This window comes from Petaurus breviceps, unplaced genomic scaffold (assembly GCF_028583685.1).
Source record: "Petaurus breviceps papuanus isolate PSGF00001 unplaced genomic scaffold, PetGlider_PUasm1.0 79, whole genome shotgun sequence".
In the NCBI taxonomy this organism is placed as follows: domain Eukaryota; kingdom Metazoa; phylum Chordata; class Mammalia; order Diprotodontia; family Petauridae; genus Petaurus; species Petaurus breviceps.
Window position 1 is genome coordinate 15,106,594 of NW_027186523.1, and position 22,896 is coordinate 15,129,489.

Consider the following 22,896-nt stretch of genomic DNA (forward strand, 5'->3'; position numbering starts at 1 on the left):
ATTTTAGTTGATTTGGAAAAAGGCTCAAGAAGAAGTATGGTGTAGTGTACAGAGAACTTTGAAAACCAGGATGACCTTAGGTTCAAATTTGGCTTGCCTCTATGATCCCAGGCAGGTCCTCAGTCGTCAGTCCTCTGAGCAACTCCCTAAGACTGAATGATTGGGAAAGTGCCAACTATACCAGTGAAATGACAGTTACAATCCTAACCCCTGTCCATTGGATAAATATAGACAAGATGCTTCTCAGATTTGTAACAAAGAGGGATGAATATGAAGTCTTACCTTTAGATTAAAAATATCAACTTCATTACTACAAAATGAGAAGGTATGACTAGATGGCTGCTAAGGTCTGAGAGTGGACTGCAAGCTCTGTATGAATACTAGGTGTGATATGGCAGCTGACAACACTAATCTTAACAGCAGTAGGTGAAGTGTAGTGTTCAGGACTAAGGAGTTTGTGCTCTCCTCAATGTGTGCTTTCCAGATGAAACTGTATTGTGGTCAGTTCTAGGCACCGTGTTTTAGGAAGGATATTGATAAACTGGAAAAGAGCATCAAGGAAAAGCATCCAGGATGGTGAGAGATCTCAGGGTCATATCACAGGAGACTTCATAGAAGGAAATGGGGGTTTATCTTGGGGTTGACTTAGCTGACACACGATGGCTTTTTCAAGATTAGTTCCTTTTAGATCAGGCAGTTCCTTCAGTTTGCATATTTTGGTTATGTTTCTTACTGCTACGTCTCAGTGATACCTGTGAGGTTATTTTGACCTCTCTTCTCTTAATTCCAAGTTCATATTATTACTTATCCCTCATTAATGCTTTATGCATTAGTGTGTGTATATATGCATATAAATTACAAAATAGACATAGAATACTTTATATACGGCTTCTGATCTACTTACTTTTTATTTTATCCTGTGAATACTTGTAAGCTTTTTCTGCTCTTTGTATTCTTTCCCAATCACATATTGTTCTCCATAATATTTTGTAATTTTATACGAACATTTTTCCTTCCCCCTCAAATTTTGGTTTGTAGCCCACATTATTAAGTCTTCTACCAAACACATTCTTCCCAGATTTCCTAACGAAATCCATCATTCTAGTATCATAAACCCTGATCCAGAAAATAATACTGTCCATGGAGTTAACCTTCATATCACATAGCCTCCTTTTCTGTCTATTCCCTAACATTTCTTTTTTTTTTAAATTTACTTGTAGTACTTTTATTTCTTTCCTTACATAATGATATGTTGGGCTCCATTCTCAGCTCTTAGAATGACTTACAAATTTTGTCATTCTACTGTCATGTGAGAACATTCATGTACAAAAAATTGTAGATAAATTAACAAGATAAACCAATGTGCAGGTGTATAAATGCAAACTTTTTTTGCAATTGAGGTTTGATTGACTTAGCCAGTGACATTGGAGGGAAAACAGTGGGTTAAGAAAAGAAAAACTGACTTGTAAGGTTTGTATTAAAAAATATATTCTCTCTAGAAAGGTGGCAAGATGTAATAATTTTATATTTGTTTAATTAAATTTAATAAACTAATTAATCTAATTTAATAAACTATTTTATCGTCAACCTTAGGAGAAATTCTGGAAATCAGCTCTTTTGGATGCTAGAAATCCAACCTTTAGTCCTTCTGTACAGATCTGATCTTTTATGGAACTAAACTGCATAGCTAATAAGCATTCACCAGCCAGATACTATAATGCCATTTTTTCAGGTCAGTTCTCCATAGAAGTTACCTTTTACCCTTACCTGTCACATGAAGTGATTAGTATAAAGTCAGAGATAGGTACAGGATATTTTAAAGTGTATACCAAAAGAAAAACTGTCACCTTGAATACATAATCAAATCAGTAACGGTTCAATCATCTAAAATTGCTGGTGTCTGTCTAATACCAGATACAAGTTTCCTTTCAAAGAAGGCTTATTCTAGTTCTCTGAGGATGACTTAAGGCATAAGTTTATATTTTGTGAATGTATACTCATGCAGGAAGTACCACACCAGTCCGTCTAGAAGCATTGGTGATGGACAGTAGATGGGCCAGAGTTATCACTTCCTCTTGGCTGATCCACGTCTTCTGGAAGATGAGTCTTCCTGACTCCAGGCCTGCACTCTATCCACTGCACCACCTACCTGCCCCTGTCCTGATTAGTGATGGAACAAAACCAAAAATGAGATAGTACATACCCCAATGTTCATATTCTAATGAGTGAGAGAGCTAACATGTGTACATGTGCGTATGTGTATGTGTGTGTAACACACATAATGTATACAAAATTAATACAAGGGAGTTTTGGGAGGGGGTACGTTAGCAGCTGGGATATGGGATATAGGGTGTGTGGCTCAGGAAAGGCTTTATGTAGAAAGTTTAACTTGAACTTGGAGGGAATCGGGCTGCCAGTGTAGATGCCCAAGACTGGAGATAAAATGTGAGTGCAGAACAGTGAGTTGGCCAGTATGCCTGGATCACACAGTCAGTGGAGCAGAGTAGTATGTATGAAGTTTGGAAAGAGCCAGGTTGTGAAGAAATTTGTTAAGAGACAGATAGTGTGCTAAACAGGAAGTCTTTGTTTCAAATCTTGTCTCTGATACTAGTTGTATAATGTTAGACACATCTTCTAATCTCTTTGAGCCCCAATTTCCTTATCTGTAAAATTGAGAATAATAACTATAGCTGTCCATAGGGGTTTAATGAGGTTTGAATGAGATAATAGTTTTAAAGTGAGTTCAAATCTGGCCTTAGACACTTATTAACTGTGTGCCCCTGGACAAGAATTAGGTAGAATTTGGTTAGGCTCATATATCATCAGTATCAGTATCAGTTTTTTGTTTTTTTTTTTTGGAACCATATGTTGATATTCATCACAATACCTAGAAAAGAGCTTGGAGTAGTTGAATTTTACATATTAATCTGCCACAATTGTATTGTTTTCAACATGAATGCAATTAAAGAGGACAATGAGGAGGTTTACAAAAACAGTAATTTAGATCCAGAAGTTCTGATACAAAGTACTCGGCTTAATGTTGAAAGATTGAGGAGCAAAACCATTTTCTTTCACCTTTAGCATGTTAAGTTGGGCCCCTGGTTACTCTTCAGTGCAGTTTGGGGAAGGGAGTGCTGTTAGACTGTAAGGAATGATGGGCATTGAGAGCTCAGAGAAACTTTGGAAGACGAGTATAAATCAACACCAAGAGAATGATGTCCATGAAGCCACAACAATATAAGATGGAATCGCCCCTCCCTCCTTCAGTGAGCACTGATGGAGGAACACCCCACCTCCACAGAAAGGTTGTGAACTGTAGGTGTGGAATTAGGTACACGCCGTCAGGTGTGACCAGTGTCATTTGTTTTGCTTAGCTATACTTTGTTACATGACAGGCATCTCTTTATGGGTAAGGGGCAGTATTGGGAAGTAATAGTGTTATGAAGACAAGAAAATAGCTTCAGCACATTTTTTTTAAAGGAAAAAAAGACATGTGCAAGAAGAAAATTTGGAAAGGGTTTTTTGTTTTTTGGGTTTTTTTTTTGCTTTTTGGAGGGGAGAAGACAGGGCAATTGGGGTTAAGTGACTTGCCCAAGGATGTCACAAGACAAGTAAGTGTTGTGTCTCCGAATTTGAACTCAGGTCCTCCTGACTCTAGGGCCAGTGCTCTATTCACTGCACCACCTAGCTACCCCTGGAAAGGTATTTTAAAGGAAGAGATGGGAAATTTGAAGATGAAGTTATATTGGGTGTGAAAAATAAATTTTAGGGCAAGAAAGTAAAATGCATATAGGAGTGGGATGATTAGGAAAAAAGTAACCCAGAAGTCTTAGTGCAGTTTTAAGCTATTAAAGCTTTAAGACTTTTGGTATACATCCTTATATATGTTTATAATTAAAACCTTTTAGCTACATTTATATCTTGTTAAATATAGTTGTGTTTTAGTTTTCAGTAAAAAATAAACTCTGAACATTGAAAGAAAGAAAGCAAGAAAAAACCCCAGGAATTTTGGTATTCCTTCACTTAAGAGAGCTGAATCATAAAGATGGGAAAGTATGGCAAAGAGAAAATGATAGATTTTTGAAATATGTTATGAAATATGAAGAGGAAGATAAAATTTTTTTTCCATGAAGAAAGAGGAAAGGTTATTTTAATTTTTCACAGAGTTCAGCGAAGAATCAAAGAAATTCTGATGGGTATCATTTCTTACGCCTTACACCTTTCAGTGTTTCCCCATTGCCAACATTGTCCAACATTCTTTCCCTGGCATTCAAGGATCTTTACAATTTATCCCTATTCTACCCTTCTGACTTTATCATCCTCAGCATTTTTTTATGTACCTGTACTTCTGCCAATTCTATGACACTCTGTTTTCTAGATAGGCCACTTTGCCTAGAATGCCTTTTCTCTCCATCTCTTTGCTAAGGATTATCTCTCTGATTTTTACCCACCTTTCAGAATCTAAGTTACCTGGCATGTCTTTCCCTTGTACTTATTACCTCTCTTCTTCTATTATTGTTATTTGGGTGTAGCATCCTCTGTCTTCTGTTTACTTACTTAGGTCCAGGTTAATTTTTTCCAAGTAGAATTTAAATTATGTGGAGATACTGTGTCCTATTCTTAATATCCACAGTGCCTTGAATATTGCCTTGACTAGTCCCTTGATAAATACTTGGTAAATGTTTGAAAGTGTAATTCATAAAAGTAAAATTTGAAAATTTGATTTTTAAAAAAGTGTTGGTAGCAAGCATCAATCTTGTAACTGGATTTTTCCTAGAGATACTAAGTAGAAATAATGTTTTAATCTTAATATTTTACTATGAAGATAAAATGTTTTCAAAAGTAAAATTATAGGATTCACCTGAAGGATTCAGTAAATAAGATTCATGACATTTTATTTGAAAAGAATATTATGATATATCAAATGTTTTCTTTGCAGGTATATCCCAGAGGGACTATACACAATATTATGATCACATTTCTAAACAAAATGAAGAGATCTGTAGATCCATACAGGATTTTTTCAAGAAACACATACAATATAAATTCTTAGATGAAGACTGTGAGTATTTGTTACTTTCATAATGGAAAGATAAGATTTTACTTTTTTAGTATATTATGAAACTATTTCATCATGTGATTTAGGGTTCTTATGCTATCATAGACTCTCAGATTTGGAAGAGAGCTCAGAAGCCACCGAGTACTACCAAGAATTCCTCTTACAACATATCCAACAAGTCTTCCTCCATCGCCTTTCTCAAAGACTAGTGAGGGGGAGCTGAAGCATCTTATTCCTATCCAGGCCACTCCCTCTGCCTATATACCTTAAATTCAACTTGTGAAGTTTATACATAGCATTTATGTTGAGCCATTGTATTGAGAACCTACTCACCTTTTACTTACCACTGTATATATATGTACTTCCCCTAACCCCCAACTTATCAGAACAAGAGTACATGGAGATTACTTCATATCAACTATTTCATTCCTCTTTAATGTTTCTGATGGTCTATTTTTACTTTATTATAATTTAGACCCTTATTTTTACATAATTTATATCTGTCCTATCACCATAAAATGTTTATTATACAGTGTCACAAAAGTGAAGTTTTAAGCTTTAATTTAAATAAACTTTAGTAGCTTAAATTTTAGCTGCACTAAGACTTTTGGGATGCCATGTGTATTCTATAACATATAACTAATATATATTCATTTAAAGAAAGCAAGATGGATTGGTTGTGCTACTAAATATTCATCTTTTAAATAATACTTTAAATTACATAATCAGATGGAAAACTTTACTAAACATCAATTTGTCATTTTAAATTAATAATATAGTATTTGAGAATCAAAGAATACATTTTTCCTGTATTTATCAATATTTTATTTGCTCAGATTTTCTCTGCTTGCCAAAATAAGTTTCTCTGTTAGAGCTGTGATGATAAATTGCATTAATCATTCCCTGAGTGTGGGTAGAGTTTATTTTTTCCACCTCCCGATATTACTCATATCACTCCCCAATCAAATAAATGGGTACCTATTCCAAGAGTGCTGTTTTCTTAGAATCAAACTGGAATCCTCCCCATAGCCTGTGTATAAGAGAAAAATTGGATATTATAAAATCATTGTGTTCCATGAAGCTTTACTTCTAAAGTATGATAGATGAAAATGTTAGAAAGAAAGAAATAGCATGATCGTAACAATGAAGTATATTTTGACTCTTATAAAACTTAGTTTTAAGATTCTGAAGCAAGAAATTTTTTCTTGTTCTCATCACCAAGGAATTTTTGTAACATTTGGTTGGATAATGTGTAGAGCTCGTTTTGCCTTTTAAATGTAATTTTTACCATCTAAGCATGACTGTATGACTGTATTTCTTTAAATTGTATCTTTTATAAAAATTAATTTGGGCTATTTCTTTTTTTTTTTTTACAGTTGTATTTGATGTATACCGAGATAGTATGGTAAGTTAGTAGTTTGGTATAATCTGTAACAAAATTATCCTTACAAGTAGGTAGAGTTATGTATTTGGGGCAAAAAGAACTACCATCTCAAAATATCTCCCTCACCAATCTGCCACAGTGTTTGAAATATCACTATTAGACATTCATTTTTGTGGGTCATGAAGGCTTTTCATTTTTCAGGAATCTCTTAATAGAAAAAGCCATTATCATCGAACACCTTAATAAGGATTAGTTTAACACCTAACCTGATCTTTGCTTCCCTCACAATTTTGTCGAGATCTAATCCTGTTTAACATGGTTTCATGTACCTGAAAATAAGCTCTACAAGGTAAATAATATTTAGATAGGAATCATTAAGCCTTTTTTCCCCAAGATGAAACTTACAGTTTTCAGTTAAGTATATTCTTAGCATAATTTGAGTTATTTATACCTTTAGATTAATTTAAAATTAAGCAAGTAAGATAGGGATTATATTATGCTTCCCATCATGAACTATGGCTAAAGGCTTTCTCTCTTTCTGATTGAAGTCTTGCTAGTTTGGGAGAGTCAAAGAGAGAATGCTTTAGATAGGAAAGTCCTATAGACTATTATTTTTAAAGGCCAAGATAGATAATTATGATACAGACTGTCTCGAGATGAAGGGTCAGAGACAGAAAGTAGTATCTGGATCACAATTAGGATTAAAACCAAGCTCAACAAAAGCCAAGGGACAGAGTGGGAGGATTGGGGACTAGAGGAGGTGGTGTTGGTGGGGCAAGATGGAGACAGGAAATGGTGAGGCTGCTGGTTTTTATGCAAAACAAGCTATAGGTCATTTTGGGAAAGTGTACTTTTGAATATACTGCACTTAATATTCTGCTGATAGGTTCCTATTTTTATAGCCAGGAGAGATGGTAAGGCAGGGACTTGCCCTGTTAACCTTGCTTTTTAGTTTTCTCTGAATTAACCTCAGCCAAAGAACCCTTTGTTGTTATCCATGGCAACAACTGTCTCTAAGCATCTGCACTGAGAGGAGTTGTATCTCATATCTGTCATGTGATAATGCAATGTCCAGTGTGCAAAACTTTCCAGTGGAAAAATAACCTACTTTTTTTTTTTAAGCAATCGGCATTAAGTAACTTGCTCAAGGTTACACGGCCAGGTGTTTCCGGGTGGGTGCTAAGTGTCTGAGCCCGGAATCGATCCCCCAGGTCATCCCGACACTGGGGCCAATGCTCTTACTCGCTGTGCTCCCTGGCCGCCCCTACTTTGTTTTTTTAATTCCTGTGGGAGTGATTTCAATTTTAAGTCATAATATCTTTTCACAGGCATTTAGGTAAGACTTTATGCAGTGATATCATATTATGATGAGCATTCATACAATCAGTCCATAACTATTAAATACTATGTGTAGGACACTGTGCTAGGTGATGAAGAGACAGATCCTGCTCTCAAGGAGCTTACATTAATGGGGGTGATGCCATATATACATATAGGTATATACAAAATAAATACAAGACATTTTCAGGAATGGGGAGGAGCTAGTAGCTGGGGAATCAGAAAAAAATGTCATCTCGCAGGTGGCATGGAGACAGATGTGTTGTGTGAAAGAAACAGGAGGCCAGTAGAGCTGATTGTAGAGTACATGGAGGAGAATAAAGTGTAAGAAGATTGGAAAGGCAGGAAAGAACCAGGTTTGAAACTTCTTTAAATACAAAATAGAGAACTTCATTTTGATCCTGGAGGTAATGGGAGCCACTGCAGTTTGTTGAGTAAAAGGATTGTCCTGGTCAGGACTGTCTTTTAGGAATGCCACATTTTTTTTTCTTCACATTTTAGAAAAATCACTTTGGCCATTGAATAGGGGATGGATTGGAGTCAGGATACTAATGAGTAGGATGGGGAGTGAATTATAGGGAGGTTGACTAGGAGGATGATGGTGCCCTCAATAGTAATAGGGAAGTTTAGGAGAGGGATAGGTCTTTGAGTTTTGTTTTGGATGTGTTGAGTTTGAGATGACTATTGGACATACAATTCCAAATATATATTGGATAATTGGTGTTGTGAGTCTGTTGTTCAGGAGAAAGGCTAGAGCAGGATATACAGATAGTTAAATCCATGGCAGCTGACAAAGTCACCAAAGCAAGAGATAGCCTTGAGCCTCACCTGCAGGTTGGGAGCATGTGGATGATCATCCAGTAAAGGACAATGGGAAGAATCAGTTAGACTGGGGTGGGGAACCTGTGACTTTCAAGGCCACATGTGGCCCTCTAGGTCCTGAAGTGCAGCCCTTTGAATCCAAACTTTACAGAACAAATCCCCTTAATAAAAGAATTTGTTCTGTAAAACTTGGACTCGGTCAGAAGGCTGCACTCAAGGATCTAGAAGGCCACATGTGACCTCAAGGCTGCAGGTTCCCCATCTCTGAGTTAGACAATTAGAATGATTGATTTGTTTAATAAGGCATTTACTGTGTGCTAGGCACTATGCTAAGAGCAGGGTATACAAATATAAATAATCAAAGCAGCCCTTGCCCTCAAGGACCTTACATTCTAGGGGGAGAAGACAAAACCTAAAGGGGAGCTGAAAAAGTGGGGGGGGGGTAGGAGCACTGGGTGTCACAGAAATCCAGAATGAAAAGAGTATATAATAGAAGAGGATGAGTAGTCATCTCGGATACTGAAGAGGTCAAGATGGAAGAAGATAAGATAGGCCATTAGAGCTGATAATTAAGAAATCATTGGAGCTTTGGAGAAAGCCGTTTCAAGTGAGTGAAGTTAGAAGCCAGACCACAAAGCATTGAGGAATGAGTGAGGAGAGGAAGTGGTAGCAGTGAGTGTAAACAGGTTTTTCTATGAATTTGGCCTAGAAATTGAATTAAGTTAAAGGTCAATACCTCGAATGGATAATAAGATCTAATGAGAGTTTTTTAAGCATGCAGGAGACTCTGCATTTGTAAACAGTAGAAAAGGAACCAGTTGAAAGAGATAGATTGAAACTTAGGGACAAAGAAGGGTGAGTGTGTAGGGATAGAAGAGGAGATGGCCCAAGACAGAGCATTAATGGATGTCCATGCTTAGTTGGTAAAACAAAACGAGAGGTCCAGTAGCCATGAGAACTAAGAACAGTGCTACCGAAGCTAAGTGAGGAGAGGGTCTTCAGGATAAGAAGAGTCTTCAGTTCAGCAAACATCTGTTAAGCAATTGGTACAGAACCAAAAGACAGGATTCAGAGCTTTAGAAAGGCCAAGTAGAATGAAGAATGAGAAAGGGCAGCCAAGACGAATACCTGAAATCATTTGTAGCTTCAGAGAAAGAAAGGTCAGTTTACTTGTGGGTAGGAAGCCAGAATATAAAGGGTTGAGCAACAAAGAAATTGAGACAATTGGAGACTTTTTCTGGGAGTTTGACTGTAAAATGGAGACGGGATAATAGCTTAAGGTAAGATGGAATAATAGGAGATTTCAACTGGATAAAGGAATTTCAGTCTTTTTGATCATAGAAGTGTGGAACACTTGTGTGTAATAATAAGAGCAAAGGTGTGGTCACATGTCTGAAAATAATACTTAATTTGCATATATTTTGTATTCATACCTGTATGTATATATGTGTATGTTTATATACACATACATATACATATATACATACCTATCCACACATATATACATACACATATGCACATTGTTTTGCCCCCAATAAGATATAAGCTTCTTAAAGCAGGGTTTTATGTTATTTTCTCTATATCCCAGATGTATAGGATGATACCAGGCACATAGTAGGTGCTTAATGAATGCTTGTTCATTGAATGAACCAGCTACCTCCTTAGACAGGGTGTTCCACTTTTTGTTGTCGCTAATTGTTACTTTTTATTATAATGAGTTGAAATCTGCCTCTGTTACTTTCACCCACCATTCCAAGTTTTCTGCTCAGCGATCAAGCAAAAAAGTCAAATCCCTACCTTCACATGAAATTTCTTCATATACTTGAAGATGTCTGTCATGCTACTTCTAAGTCTTTTTCTTCCCCATGTTTCCCTAGTTTCTGATGGTTACTACATGTGTGACCTTGGTGAATCTCTTAACCTATCTAAGCTTCAGTTTCCTCATCTCTAAAATGAGGGGTGGACTAGATGATGAGCTCCCTTCCAGCTCTATCTCAGTGATCCTATAAACTTGTGACCTTGGTAGGTAGGCTGGCCCATTGAGCTCACTATCACAAGATGAAGAGAGAAATGTAAAGTCTTACATTGTATTCTCTCTTAACTCTTTTACCAACCTTTTTGTTATTCTTCTGGTTCTTCTTTTTCTACTTTTAAAGTTTGAGTGTTTACCAAGGCTCTATCTTTGGCTTTCTTTTATTCTTTCTTTATCATCCTTGGAGATCTCACCCACTTGCATGACTTCATTTATCATATCTATATAGCTAGCTTCAAAATCCTTATCTCCAGCTTCATTGTCATCCCTGAGACTCATTGCCTTTGATTCTTCCTTGTCACATCTGGATAGCTGGCAAATGTGGTCAGTTCTCAACAGCATCTCTTACGTGCTTTCCTCCCTTCATTCTCATGACCAGTACCCTAGTGCAAGGCCTTATTACCACCTGGATGGAGTAATAGAATAACCTCCTAAAAGCCTCCTTCCTAACTAGTAGTGTTCTCCTTTCTGCAGTTCCTTCTTCACATGATTTGGTTTAACACCTTACTTTTACAGGTTTGCGTCACATGACTCCTTACCACATAAATGCTGTACATTCCATCCAGACTGGTCTAGCCATGGTTTTTGCTCATGTTCTCCCACCTCCATGCCTTTATTTTACTGTATCCTATAGAAGAAATGCTTCCTTCACCCCAGCCCCCTAACCAGCTTTCAAGACCCAACTCAAATGCCCCTTTTTCCATTTCCTAAGCTGTCTCTTCTCCTTATTTCCCCCCCTTCCATCAGAATCAGTTTTTCCTTTCTTATGCTCTTATCATAATTTGTTCTGCTTCATTACTTATATACATGTAATATCTTCCCTACCAAATTTTAAGTTCCATGAAGGGATGATTCATAGTTTATCCTTTCCAATTCTTAACATGGCAATTTCTGTATAGTAGATATTTAATAAATGATTATTGTTGAACCCATGAGGCTAATGCTCTTAAAACCGTTGTTGAATAGCATTGATACACTGATATAAAATGCAAAATTGTTCTGCACATATCATAGGATATCTTTACATATTGTAGTTCTGTGAAAGAGAAGATTGATCAGAGTTAAGTAGTCCTAGAAGGCTTCTCTTTGGCAAGTGGGATTTGAGCTTATACTTGGAGGTTTTGTAGATTTGCAACAGTCGTAGGGGAGAAGAAGGGGTGTCCAAGGAGATGTGAATAAGATAAACAAAGGCAGAGTTTATAATGAACACGATGTGTTCATGAAACAGTGAGAATTCTAGCCTGGCTTTAATAGAGGGTACATTTTGAGGAAAAGTGGTAATAATACCTTCTCTTCTCCCCTCCATTTATCTGAATTCTACTCATCCTTTAAGCCCTAACCCAAATCCCATTTACTACATAATGCTGCTTCTGATTACTTAGCATTGACTACTTTCCTTTTCACAGAACTCTTGTAGCAATTGTGATATGCACAACATAATTTTTCACTTTATACAATATCTATACCTTGTGCTTTATAGAGTAGTGAGAATAAATTTCCCTAGGTAAGGTGGGGACAGATAATGGAGGACCTTCAAAACAACTTAAGGATTTTAGACTTGATGGTAGGAATTGGGAGACATTCAATTTCTGAATGACATTGAGTAGGGGGATGATGTAAACATTATACAAGGAACATTAATCCCATTGCAAGATAGATTTCCTGTAGACAGGTCTCCAGTATGTTTTATGCCTGGAGAGTTCATGTGAAAATATTTTAAAGTTCTGATCAAATAAAATTTTTTGAAGAGGTAACCTTTAGATTATTATGCTTGACTAAAACTGTTTTAGTTTTTATTTTTAATCTAGACTATGACCTTTGAACCAAGAAACAAACTCTGCTGGTCATCAATGCTAGCCTTAGTATTTAGGTTGGCCTATCTTCTGGTTTGTTTGGGTTTTTTTGGAAGGTGACATATTCCAGTTTATAGATCTCAGTAATGTTACTGAGCTAATTAAGTCGTCCTGTATTAACAGGCAGGGATGGTTCATTATAATGAGATTGTTTAATGGTTTGAAAAAGTTATAAAGCAGAACGAATAGAGATTAGAAAATATCTAAGGCTATTTATTTTCTACTTTTTTACATGGATTGCTACTTGTTTTCTTATATTTGATACTCAGAGCGTAAGGGAGACTCAGATAACCATGGTTGACATTTTTCTACATAACTGAATATTGTCAAACTTCTTTAAAAGGTCTGGTTCTTCATAGCTGAGAACATAGAAACTGTGTGTTGAAGGCATAGGTTAGGAGAGGATCTGTTTTGTGGATGGAGTGGAGCAGTAATAAGAACCTGATCCAAATCAGCACTTTTGGTATTGGTAGAGTTTTAGTGAAACAGTTTTATTCTTTCTTAGGAAATTTATCCTAATATGTTTCTACCACATATGGTAACTAATTCAGCACTTTATTATTTAAAGCCTTCAAAGATGATTGGATATAGGGAGGATATAATTAAGACTGGTCAATGTTTATTGATAAACACAATGTAAAATTCTGTACATAAACAATTTAACAAAAATTAGCTCAATAAGAAATACAAATTAAATAATAAAAATACATAAAACCAAAACACAAATAATTCAAAAGACTTTTACTAAATGACATATTTGTTTATGTAATCTAATCTTCTATCTCTAGTTCCTTGAGGGGCTTTCCTAGGTTTATTCACAATTCTCTATCATTCAGAGGACAGTGGAGAGGCCTTTGAAGCTGCAAATAGGTTGCAGCATATTAATGACAATGAATTAAGCTTAAAAAGCATCCCAAAATATCAGAGCTATATGACCAATAAACAAAGTAAACTAATCACATTGCAAGAATAAGTTGTAGATGGACAAACCATTTACTGCGCCGGTATTCACACATTGTAAGAGGCCTACAGCAAGGTTGCCAGTATGTTGGGTAAACCTCCTGGAGGATTTCTGGTAGGCCAAGGAGAGTCACCTCGAATGGAAGATGTAGGTAAGTTTTGATTTACACAGAAAAATGAATATGCACAGCAACCAGATCGTACATCCTTCAGAGTACTGAAGTACATACAGCTATGTTCTATTAGGATTGTGCCAAGAACTTCTGTTCAACTCTCTGTATACTTACTTATCCTCAGTGACACATCTTTTACCCCAAATTAAATTTCTCTTTAGCCTAACTAGTTCAGAAATATTTCTCCTGAGTTCAGCTGTTTGTCTGCTGACAAAAATAAGTCTTTTTCAGAATCAGAGTATTCTACTGTTTCCTTTGGAAGGGTTTTATTTCCAAACTCTTTTAGATTATGCCAAATCTTATCATACAAAACCAAAGACCATCGGTTTTCCCTCAACTCACACAGATCACAGTTCTTCAAATATTAGGATTCATAACTTTATGTGACCAACACCCTGAAACCAGCCTTTTGGTAATGAGTATCTCCAGATTTATCCATCTTCCTCCTTGGGTTACAGACACAGAGTCAATTGCCAGTCTTGTTCTTAAATCCTTTCCAGATTAGCAGGTTCTGCCAGGCCTAACTCTTAGAACATAGTGAAAACCATTTTCCTTTGTTGGGAACATGTCAACAAAATACATCCCCACTTTTAGCGAACTCTTGGTCTTATGGAGGACTACTTGATGCAGACTGGTCAAGTGGAGAATCTTTTCCTGCAGTAAACAGTTGCTCTCCTTTCTGCCAGATTTCCCTGAGATATTATTGATACTGCTTCTTACCATGATGCTTTGTTTGGGCCTCCTTATGGGATGGTCTTTTTTTCCTTTAAGGTTTGGACATAAAACTTAAAATTAGTTGCAGGAGGCAAGGAGAAAAAATGTAGATGGTTTTTCAGGGTTTCTTCTTTTTTACTTTGCTATCAAAAATGACACTTGTTTTTGATCTCTGTAGTCATAGGATCAGAGGCACCTCAGGGACCATCTAATCCTAACTCCCTCATTTTAAAGGTGAGGAAACTACAGTCTAGGTGTAGGTTAAGTGACTTCCTGAAGCTACAGGGTCATCATTACATGGAGGATTTGAACCTCGGGCCTCTGACTGCAGAGTCAGTACTCTTTGCACTATCTCATTCATTCTTTTTTATTTAGTTAAACGTACTTTCATCAAAATGTAATTTTTTTTCAGCCAAAGGACAGAAGTCATTTGCAAATCATTAGCATGTTTTAAAGCCATATTTTGCTTTAAATTCATTTATAATTGTTGATAGAATGTTTGGGAAGTTTCCTTTGGGAAGAAGGGTACATGAAAATAGGACATTCTGATTTACTGACTTTTGCAAATTAAGGCTGATTATAGACTTTAGTAAGTGCTATATAACTTTGTTCTTTATTAACTTTCAGTATCTCAATATTTCCTCTGATGTAGGGCAAAGTGTGGCTAATTGATTTTAATCCATTTGGTGAAGTAACAGACTCACTGCTATTCACATGGGAGGAATTAATATTTGGAAAAAACTTAAAAGGTGAACAGAATGAAGGAGAGGCTCTGGAACAGGTAAGAAATTTTAGAGAAACAATAATCTAGGAGATACCCTTTTAAATGATTAAGCTAAATGTTTGCCTAAATTGTCCTCAGTTGTTTTTATGGTATGTCCTCAGGGTCTTATGTAGTCAGATAAACGTAATTATCTGTAACCTTGGAAAAGCTTTAGTCTAAAGTAAATTTTATAAATACTCATCCACTAGACATGAATAAGAAAGGATACTTGCCAGGTGAGTAATAAGAAACTTTTCTTTCATCTTTATATGGAATAATTATTGACTTGAATATCTATATTCATTTACTTAAGACATTATTTTTTATGGGTTTCCTGTTTTTGAGGATTTTTCCTAGCATAATTACCTTAAATGTATGATTTCACATCACAGCTATCTCTTGTTTCCCTCTTGTTCTTGAAATATTTGTAGATTTCTTTCCATGCATACCTTTTCTTGTATCTCAGCCAAGCTATATGCATTTCCTCTAATCTTTTCTTATCAGTTGCTTATAAAATGTGTTACAACAAAACCTGAACTCAAAGTAGTAAAAAACATATATGGCTTAATTTCTCTTTTGTTGATTGTTCAGAATAGAGGGGCATTTCATTTTTTCTTGTTTTTTCCTTCAGTTTCAAGGCATTGTGTGAAGAATATGATAAAAGAATCTCTCATGAGGGCTTTTAATTAAGAGACTCAAATTTATTCCCTTGTGAACTTCTAAGATGCAAGATTTTGGTATTCCATCATCTTTATCTTCAGCTCTTGTCTTTCAGCAACTCCACATCAGCATCACTGGCTGGATGTGCCACAGGCATCTCAAATTCAATGTTTCCAAAACTGGATTCATTTCCTCCCTCTTCCCCCAAATCCACCCTTTTTGTATCTTTCTGTCAAGGATACCAGCATACCAGATTCACTACTTCTGAGTCATCATGGTTCCTCATTCACCCTGCATATCAAGTCAGCTGCCTTGTTTGATTTTTCATTCACAGACTTTCTTGTCAGTTCCCTTTTCTCCACTTGTGCAGCTGTCCTATTAGCTTAGGCCCATCATCTCTCTCCTGGACTATTCCAATAGCCTCCTTGTTGTTCTTTGCCTCAAAGAAGGAAGGAAATAAGCATTTATTAAGCATCTACTGTGTGCCAGGCACTGGTTACCCGACTGCTTTACAAATAGCTTGTTTTATCTTCACAACAACCCTATGAGGTAGGTGCTATTTTGATCCCAATTGTACAGTTGAGGAAACTGAGGCAGACAGAGGTCAAGCTACTTGCCCAGGTTCACAAATCTGGTAGGTATGAGAAGCCATATTTGAACTTAGGTTTTCCTGACTCCAGGACTATCCACTGTGCTACCTAGCAGCCTCTATCCTTCATAAGCTTAGACTTGAAGGAAGTCAGGGAAGCCAGTAGGCAGAGATGAGAAAGGAGAGCATTTGAGGTATGTGGGACAGCCAGAGAAAATGTCTGGGCTTGAGAGAGAGATTTTCTTGTTTGAGGAACAGTCAGGAGGCCAGTGTCACTGGATACAAGAGTATGGTGTCAGGAGTCAGATTTAAGAAACTGGAAAGGTGGGTAGGTGAGGGCTTTAGGTTATGAAGGGCTTTGAACAACGCAAGGAGAATGATTTTGTATTTGATCCTGTAGGTAATTGGAAGCCACTGGAGTTTACTGAGTCAGGAGTGACATGGTCAGACCTATGCTTTAGGAAAAATGCTTTGGTGACTGAGTGGAAGATAGAGTGGAGTGGGGAGGCCCTTGGGGCAGGCGGGCCCTCAGCAGGTGTGAGGTGATGAGGACCTGCACTAGAGGGGCGGTAGTCTCAGAGGGGAGAACGGGCATATTGGGAAGATATTGGACATTTACAGACTTTCATAGCAGATTGGATATTCATAATCTCAGTGCTACGTGGAGCAAAAAGATTTTCAAAATCTAAAGACCTCTCAGAGGGGATCAGAGTCCTGTGGCGATGGAGTGAAGTGCACATCATTCTTGCTGCCTGGTCTGCTACCCCTGTTAGGGCTGTCCTGAGGATGCATAAGTGAGCTTATGGAGGGTAAGCTGATGTGCAAGTTACCATCCAGCTACACTTATTTTGTATGTCTGTGCAGTAGTCTAGAAAGCACTGTATGTAAAAGGAGCATAGCAGGATAGCAGCCTGCTCTAGGACTGTGTCTGTCGGAGCTCTGTTTAAAAAAAGATGAGAAAAATGAGGTAATAATAATGCTGTCTATTTTTATAACGCTTTAGGGTTTTCAAAGCATTTATACATATGTATCTCTCCACCTATTTCTCACCAGAGTTCTAGTGTCATATTTCCAACTTCCCTTTTCTAGAGGCATCAGACAGTCAACAATCACGTGTTTATTTAATATCTTCCCTGTGCCAGCACTGTGGAAAACCCTTGAGATGCAGACTAAAGTAAAACTGTCCCTGCAGAGAACCTACATTCCAAAGAGGGAGGCAGCATGCACAGTAGGTACATGAAGAACACACACACAAAGATCAGTAAGCATTTACTTAGCACCTGCTGTGGAGCAGTCACTATGGTAGGTACCTGACGATACAGAGACAAAAGCCACCAGGCCCTGCCCTCTAGGAGCTCCTTGTGTAGCCAGGGGAAACATGTACCTGTGTCGGTTTGAGATACACGAGATAGATTGAAGGGGATTTTTGTTTACAGATATGACATAAGCAGCTGGGCAGGGGATTGGGGGTAGGGGCAGGAATGTGGAGGAAGATCAAGGAAATCCTGATATAGACAGTGGCTCTTGAGCTAACCCTTCAAGGAAACAAGGGAGACAGAGTTGGGGAGACAGTGCTGGGCATGAATATGATAAGGCCGTAAAGATAGGTTGGGGCCAAATTATGAAAGACTTTAAACAACACACTGGAGATTTTTATCCTGGCAGTTATAGGGAAATAATAGTTTATTGAGTAAGAGAAACATTTATGCTTTAGGAAAATCAGTTTGCCAGCTTTGTGAAAAATTGATTAAAGACGAGTGGAGACTTAAGGGAGGAAGACCAAGTGGAAGACTGTTAGAACAGTCCAGGTGGGAAATAATAAAGGGCTGCACTAGGGTTGTGCCTGTGAGTTGAGAGAAGGGGATGTATGCAAGAGATGCTGTGGAGGAGGACAAGACAAGATTTAGCAATGGACTGGATAGATGGAACGAGTGAGTGTCAGGAGTTGGAGATGACCCTAAGGTTGCAGATCTTGGTGATTGGCAGAATGGTAGTACCGTCAGCAGAAATAAATGAAGTTCAGAATGGGGGGGGGTGTTAGAGAATAAGCATTTATATTGTACCTACTATGTGTCAGGAACTGTGCTAAGCAATTTAGAAAACAAACAAACATATATTAGAATAATGCTCGGTTTGGGGGTAAGGATAGTTACTTGTTTGAGACGTGTTGAGTTTGAGATATCTATGGGGCATCCATTTCGAAATGTGAACTAGGCAGTTAATGATGTGGGACTGGAGCTTGGGTGAGAGACTAGAGCTAAAAATAGAGATCTGGGAGTCATTCGGAGAGTGTTGATAATTTTAATGGAAACTGATGAAGTTACCAAATGAGAGAGAAGAGGGCCCAAGCCAAAAACTGGTTATATTCAGAATGGGAGCCATGCTGTGGATGATGGTCCAACAAAGGAGAATGAGAAGGAACAATAAGATATCTGACCATCCTTACTTTTAATTATATTTGTTCTGTCTTTTCTATTGTAGAAGTAATTTTTCTTGGCAGAAAAAACAGAAACATGATATGAATTCAGCAGTTCTACTGTCTCTCTCATCAGTTAACCTTGTCCCATCTAACCCAAGCAAAAGTCTTCTTTAATTGTCCTTTTCCTTCCAAAGCTTAACCTTAGGCTTAACCTTAGCTGTTCTTTATTGACTTAAGCTAATCCTGAGCTTTAGCATTCTTGACTATTTTTACAGAATCATGATGCATGCTTATTTGACCTCCTCTGTTACCAAACAGAATTTGGAAAGGCAAGTTGGTTTCAGGGTGATTAATTTTTTTTATCTGTAATTCTCATAGATTATGTACTAAGTTATAGATGAGCTGAAATTTTCATTGGTGGAGAGAGTGGCCATGCCAAAGCAGTTAAGAGTTTTGGTACCTTGGGTTGTAGGTTAGTGTTTGGTGAGTCTAAAGAAAATAAGTCAATAAAAAAAGAAAATATTAAAGACAAATATTTTATCTGGAGAATTATGCTTGAGAAGTCTTCTAACTAAAATAACAGCAACAATAATAATGATAGGGTTTATAGAGCACTTTAAGATTTGCAAAGCACTTCACCAATATCTCATTTTATCCTTACAACTCTAGGAGATGGGTGCTATTATTAGATACGTTTTACAGTTGAGGAAAGTGAGGCAGACATGATTTTCCCAAGGTCACTCAGCTTGTGTCTGTCTAAAAATGTTAAATGGATTCAATTCAAATTTGATGGTTCCTTTGGTACCCTGAGTTTTGAATTGGCAGTGTATTGTGTGCATGTACATTCACATTCAGGTATGTATGTACGTACAAATTTTGAGGGGGTCTAGACTTGTGATTTCTTTAAAATTTTGATTTACTATTATTAACTTAACAATTAACAAACACAAACATTTCAGTGTACAAAGAACAAAAAAAAGAGGATTATATGTCAGACTGTGAATTTTTGTTATGTAGAACTTGATTCTTAAAAGTATATAATATACATTTAGCAAGATAGAAATAAAATTGCCCTATTTGTGTGCTCTCCTGAAATTACTTTCTTTCTGTGTATATATTTTTAATGCTTTATTGTTTTTTTTAATATGTCTCTCACTACTCACTAACTCATCCTCTTTCTCCCCAAGATAGAAGCTCCCCTTTGCAACAAATATTATTATAGTCAAACAAATCAGCACATTGGTTGTGTTAGAAAATGTGTCTCATTCCATACCTTTGGTCTGTTAGGAAGTGGGGGACTTTTTTCACTATTAGTCTTTTGAAGTAATGGATTGTTTATTGAGTTGATTGGAGTTCTGGGGTCTTTCAAAGCTGTTTTCTTTTAACATTATTATAGTCATTTTGGCAGTTGAACTCCTGCTAATTTCATTATATACCAATTCTTCCCAAATTTTTCTGAATCTTTCCTATTTAAAATTTTTAGGTGCTATGATTTTCTTTTACATTCATATCCATAATTTGTTTTAGCCATTCCCCAGTTGATGGGCAACCCCTTTGTTTCCAGTACTTTCTTCTAACAAAAAAGGTTACTATAAATATTTTGTACATATACATCCTTTGTTTTGTCTTTGACCTTTTGGAAGTAATATATTCGTTGGTGGCATCATGGGGCCAAAGGCTAGTATACAATTTAGTGTTTTGGGGATATAATTCCAGATTGTTTTCTATAATGGCTAGACTAATTCACAGCTTGACCAGCAGTGCATTAGTGTACCTTTCCTCTCATAAACCCTCTGACAATTGCCATTTTCGTCTTTTTCATCTACCAATTTTGTAGGTCTGAGATAGAACCTTGAGTTGTTTTAATTTTTATTTTTTAATAATGTGTTTTTGAGCATTCTTTTATATTTCATATACTGATAGGTTTACATTGAAAACTACCTATTCATATCCTTCAGCCACTTGGCTGTTAAGGTCCAGGCCTATAATGCGTTCAGTATAGAGAATTTCTGATGTAGGAACTCCTTTTAGTCCAGTGGGATACTTGTTTGTGACTACTTAGTCTTAGAGAGATACTTGCCTGTGGTGATACAACTGATCTGTCTGAAACAAAACTGGAACCCAGGTTCTCAAACTCAGCATCATCCTCATTCCTCGCTCTTCCTTACTCATTTACTACATTTGGAGTTCTGGGGTCTTTCAAAGCTGTTTTCTTTTAACATTATTATAGTCATTTTGGCAGTTGAACTCCTGCTAATTTCATTATACACCAGTTCTTCCCAAATTTTTCTGAATCTTTCCTATTTAAAATTTTTAGGTGCTATGACTCCCTTACTACTCCCTTACTCACTTACTACATCCCTCACATACATATCCAGTCAATTACCAAATATTGTAATTTTTACCTTCCTAATATCTCTTCTTTTTTAGCATTTAAAGCCTTCCTAACCTGGCCCTTTCTACCTACCTTTCCAAGCTTTCTACACAGTCTAGCCAGAGGATGGTCCCTTCTTATTGCTCAGACCTAGCACTCCATCTGATGTCTCCATATCTTTGCATGGGTTCTTCCCTCATACATACCCAGAATGCCTTGGCTCATCTGTATCAATGTACTTCTAAAGTTAATTTTGGAAGTTCAGTTCCTATTGTTAATATGACTCAATTGGAATCTGGAGATTCTTAAAACAAACAGAAAAACCAAGAATACCTTGGTTTTGGTAAAATATTTTCATAGTAAGTCTTGACCTTCCCTTTGATAGAGGATCACAGATTAAATATTGAATTAAATAAGAAGTTCTTGCTAATGTTTTTAAAGGTTCTTACTTATATATATTTTCCATCTTATCCACAGTTTCATATAAACTTTATAACTCAAGGCCAAAAGCCTTATCCAAAGGTCAGTAAATAGGCCAGAAGTTCTTTTAACACTTGTTCTTTTATCAAAATAATTTTACAGTGAAGATTTGAGTTTAGGAAAGAAATATAGTTGTTATGTGAATTATACTTAGTGTCAAGTGTTATTATGAAACATATATTTCTTTTGTAACAATAAATATAACAAATAGAAAATATGACAAATTCTTTGTAATTTTGAATTTTGAAAAGCAACTATTATCTCCCTTATTTAAGTCCTATACTTATATGTACAAAAGCTCTATTTTTATTACTCAATTTTATTTTCAGTTCTAAATTCTTTCCATCCCCCAATGTCTTTCCCTACCCATTGAGAAGGCAAGAAATACAAAATCTATTACAAATAAACAAATGTGCTTTCCTAAGAAAACTGTTTGTACCCTATTTTTATGTGATATTTATCAGCTTTTCTTCTTTTTGGAGGTATGTTTCCTCTCATATATTTTTAAGGTAAATGAATTTGAGCTGATATACTAATGGTAATAGCATAGAGAGTTGATTTGATATGTTTGGTTACTTTGATAGAACATCCCCCGTGCGGGCCATTCCACTGCACTTACTTTTATTTTACTTCTCTCCCTTGAGAGCATATCACAGTTGGTTCTAAGAGATATTTAGAAGGAGGATATATTTGGATTAGCCCAAATCCATCATAACTACTGGAAAAATAATGATATAATTTTCACATTTCAAGGATAGTACTGAGTGGATAGCAACACAATTTACCTTATACATGTTCTCTTAATACATCACTTATTTGTCCATGTTGTTAACTCCCTTCTTTGTATCCCAACCACATTCCCTGCTCTCTCAGAGGATACTGGCATATATGGTGTGTGTGTGTGTGTGTGTGTGTGTGTGTGTGTGTGTGTGTGTCTGTACACACACATTCACACACATATATAATTTTTATGGTATATGTGTGTATACATATAGATATATGGTATATATAAGAAGGCAATGTGGTACAATGTAAAACATTTGACTGGGAGTGATGAGACTTAGATTCTGTTTTGGCTTTGCCATATATTTGCCATGTGATCTTAGGCAAGTTATTCCTACTTTCCAGGCATTGGTTTCCTCTTCCCAGGCAGAGAGGTGACATAGTAGAGTCAGGAAGAACTGAATTGAAATTCTGACTCAGATACTTAATATCTGTCACCTTAGGCACATCCCATAACTTTTCTCAGCTTCACTTTTTTCACCTGTAAAATGGG

The 22,896-nt window shown here is 36.6% G+C and overlaps 1 protein-coding gene across 2 annotated transcripts in view; it reads left to right on the forward strand.

Annotated features, from left to right (window-relative positions):
- The window catches only part of CDC123 (cell division cycle 123), a 116,527-nt gene that overhangs the window by 85,421 nt on the left and 8,210 nt on the right, over positions 1 to 22,896 (forward strand). For both annotated transcript variants that reach the window (XM_069106403.1, XM_069106404.1), the window contains 3 exons: positions 4,940 to 5,062; positions 6,436 to 6,464; positions 14,988 to 15,116. In XM_069106403.1, coding sequence (XP_068962504.1) covers positions 4,940 to 5,062; positions 6,436 to 6,464; positions 14,988 to 15,116 — 281 coding nt within the window. The remainder of the gene's footprint in view (positions 1 to 4,939; positions 5,063 to 6,435; positions 6,465 to 14,987; positions 15,117 to 22,896) is intronic.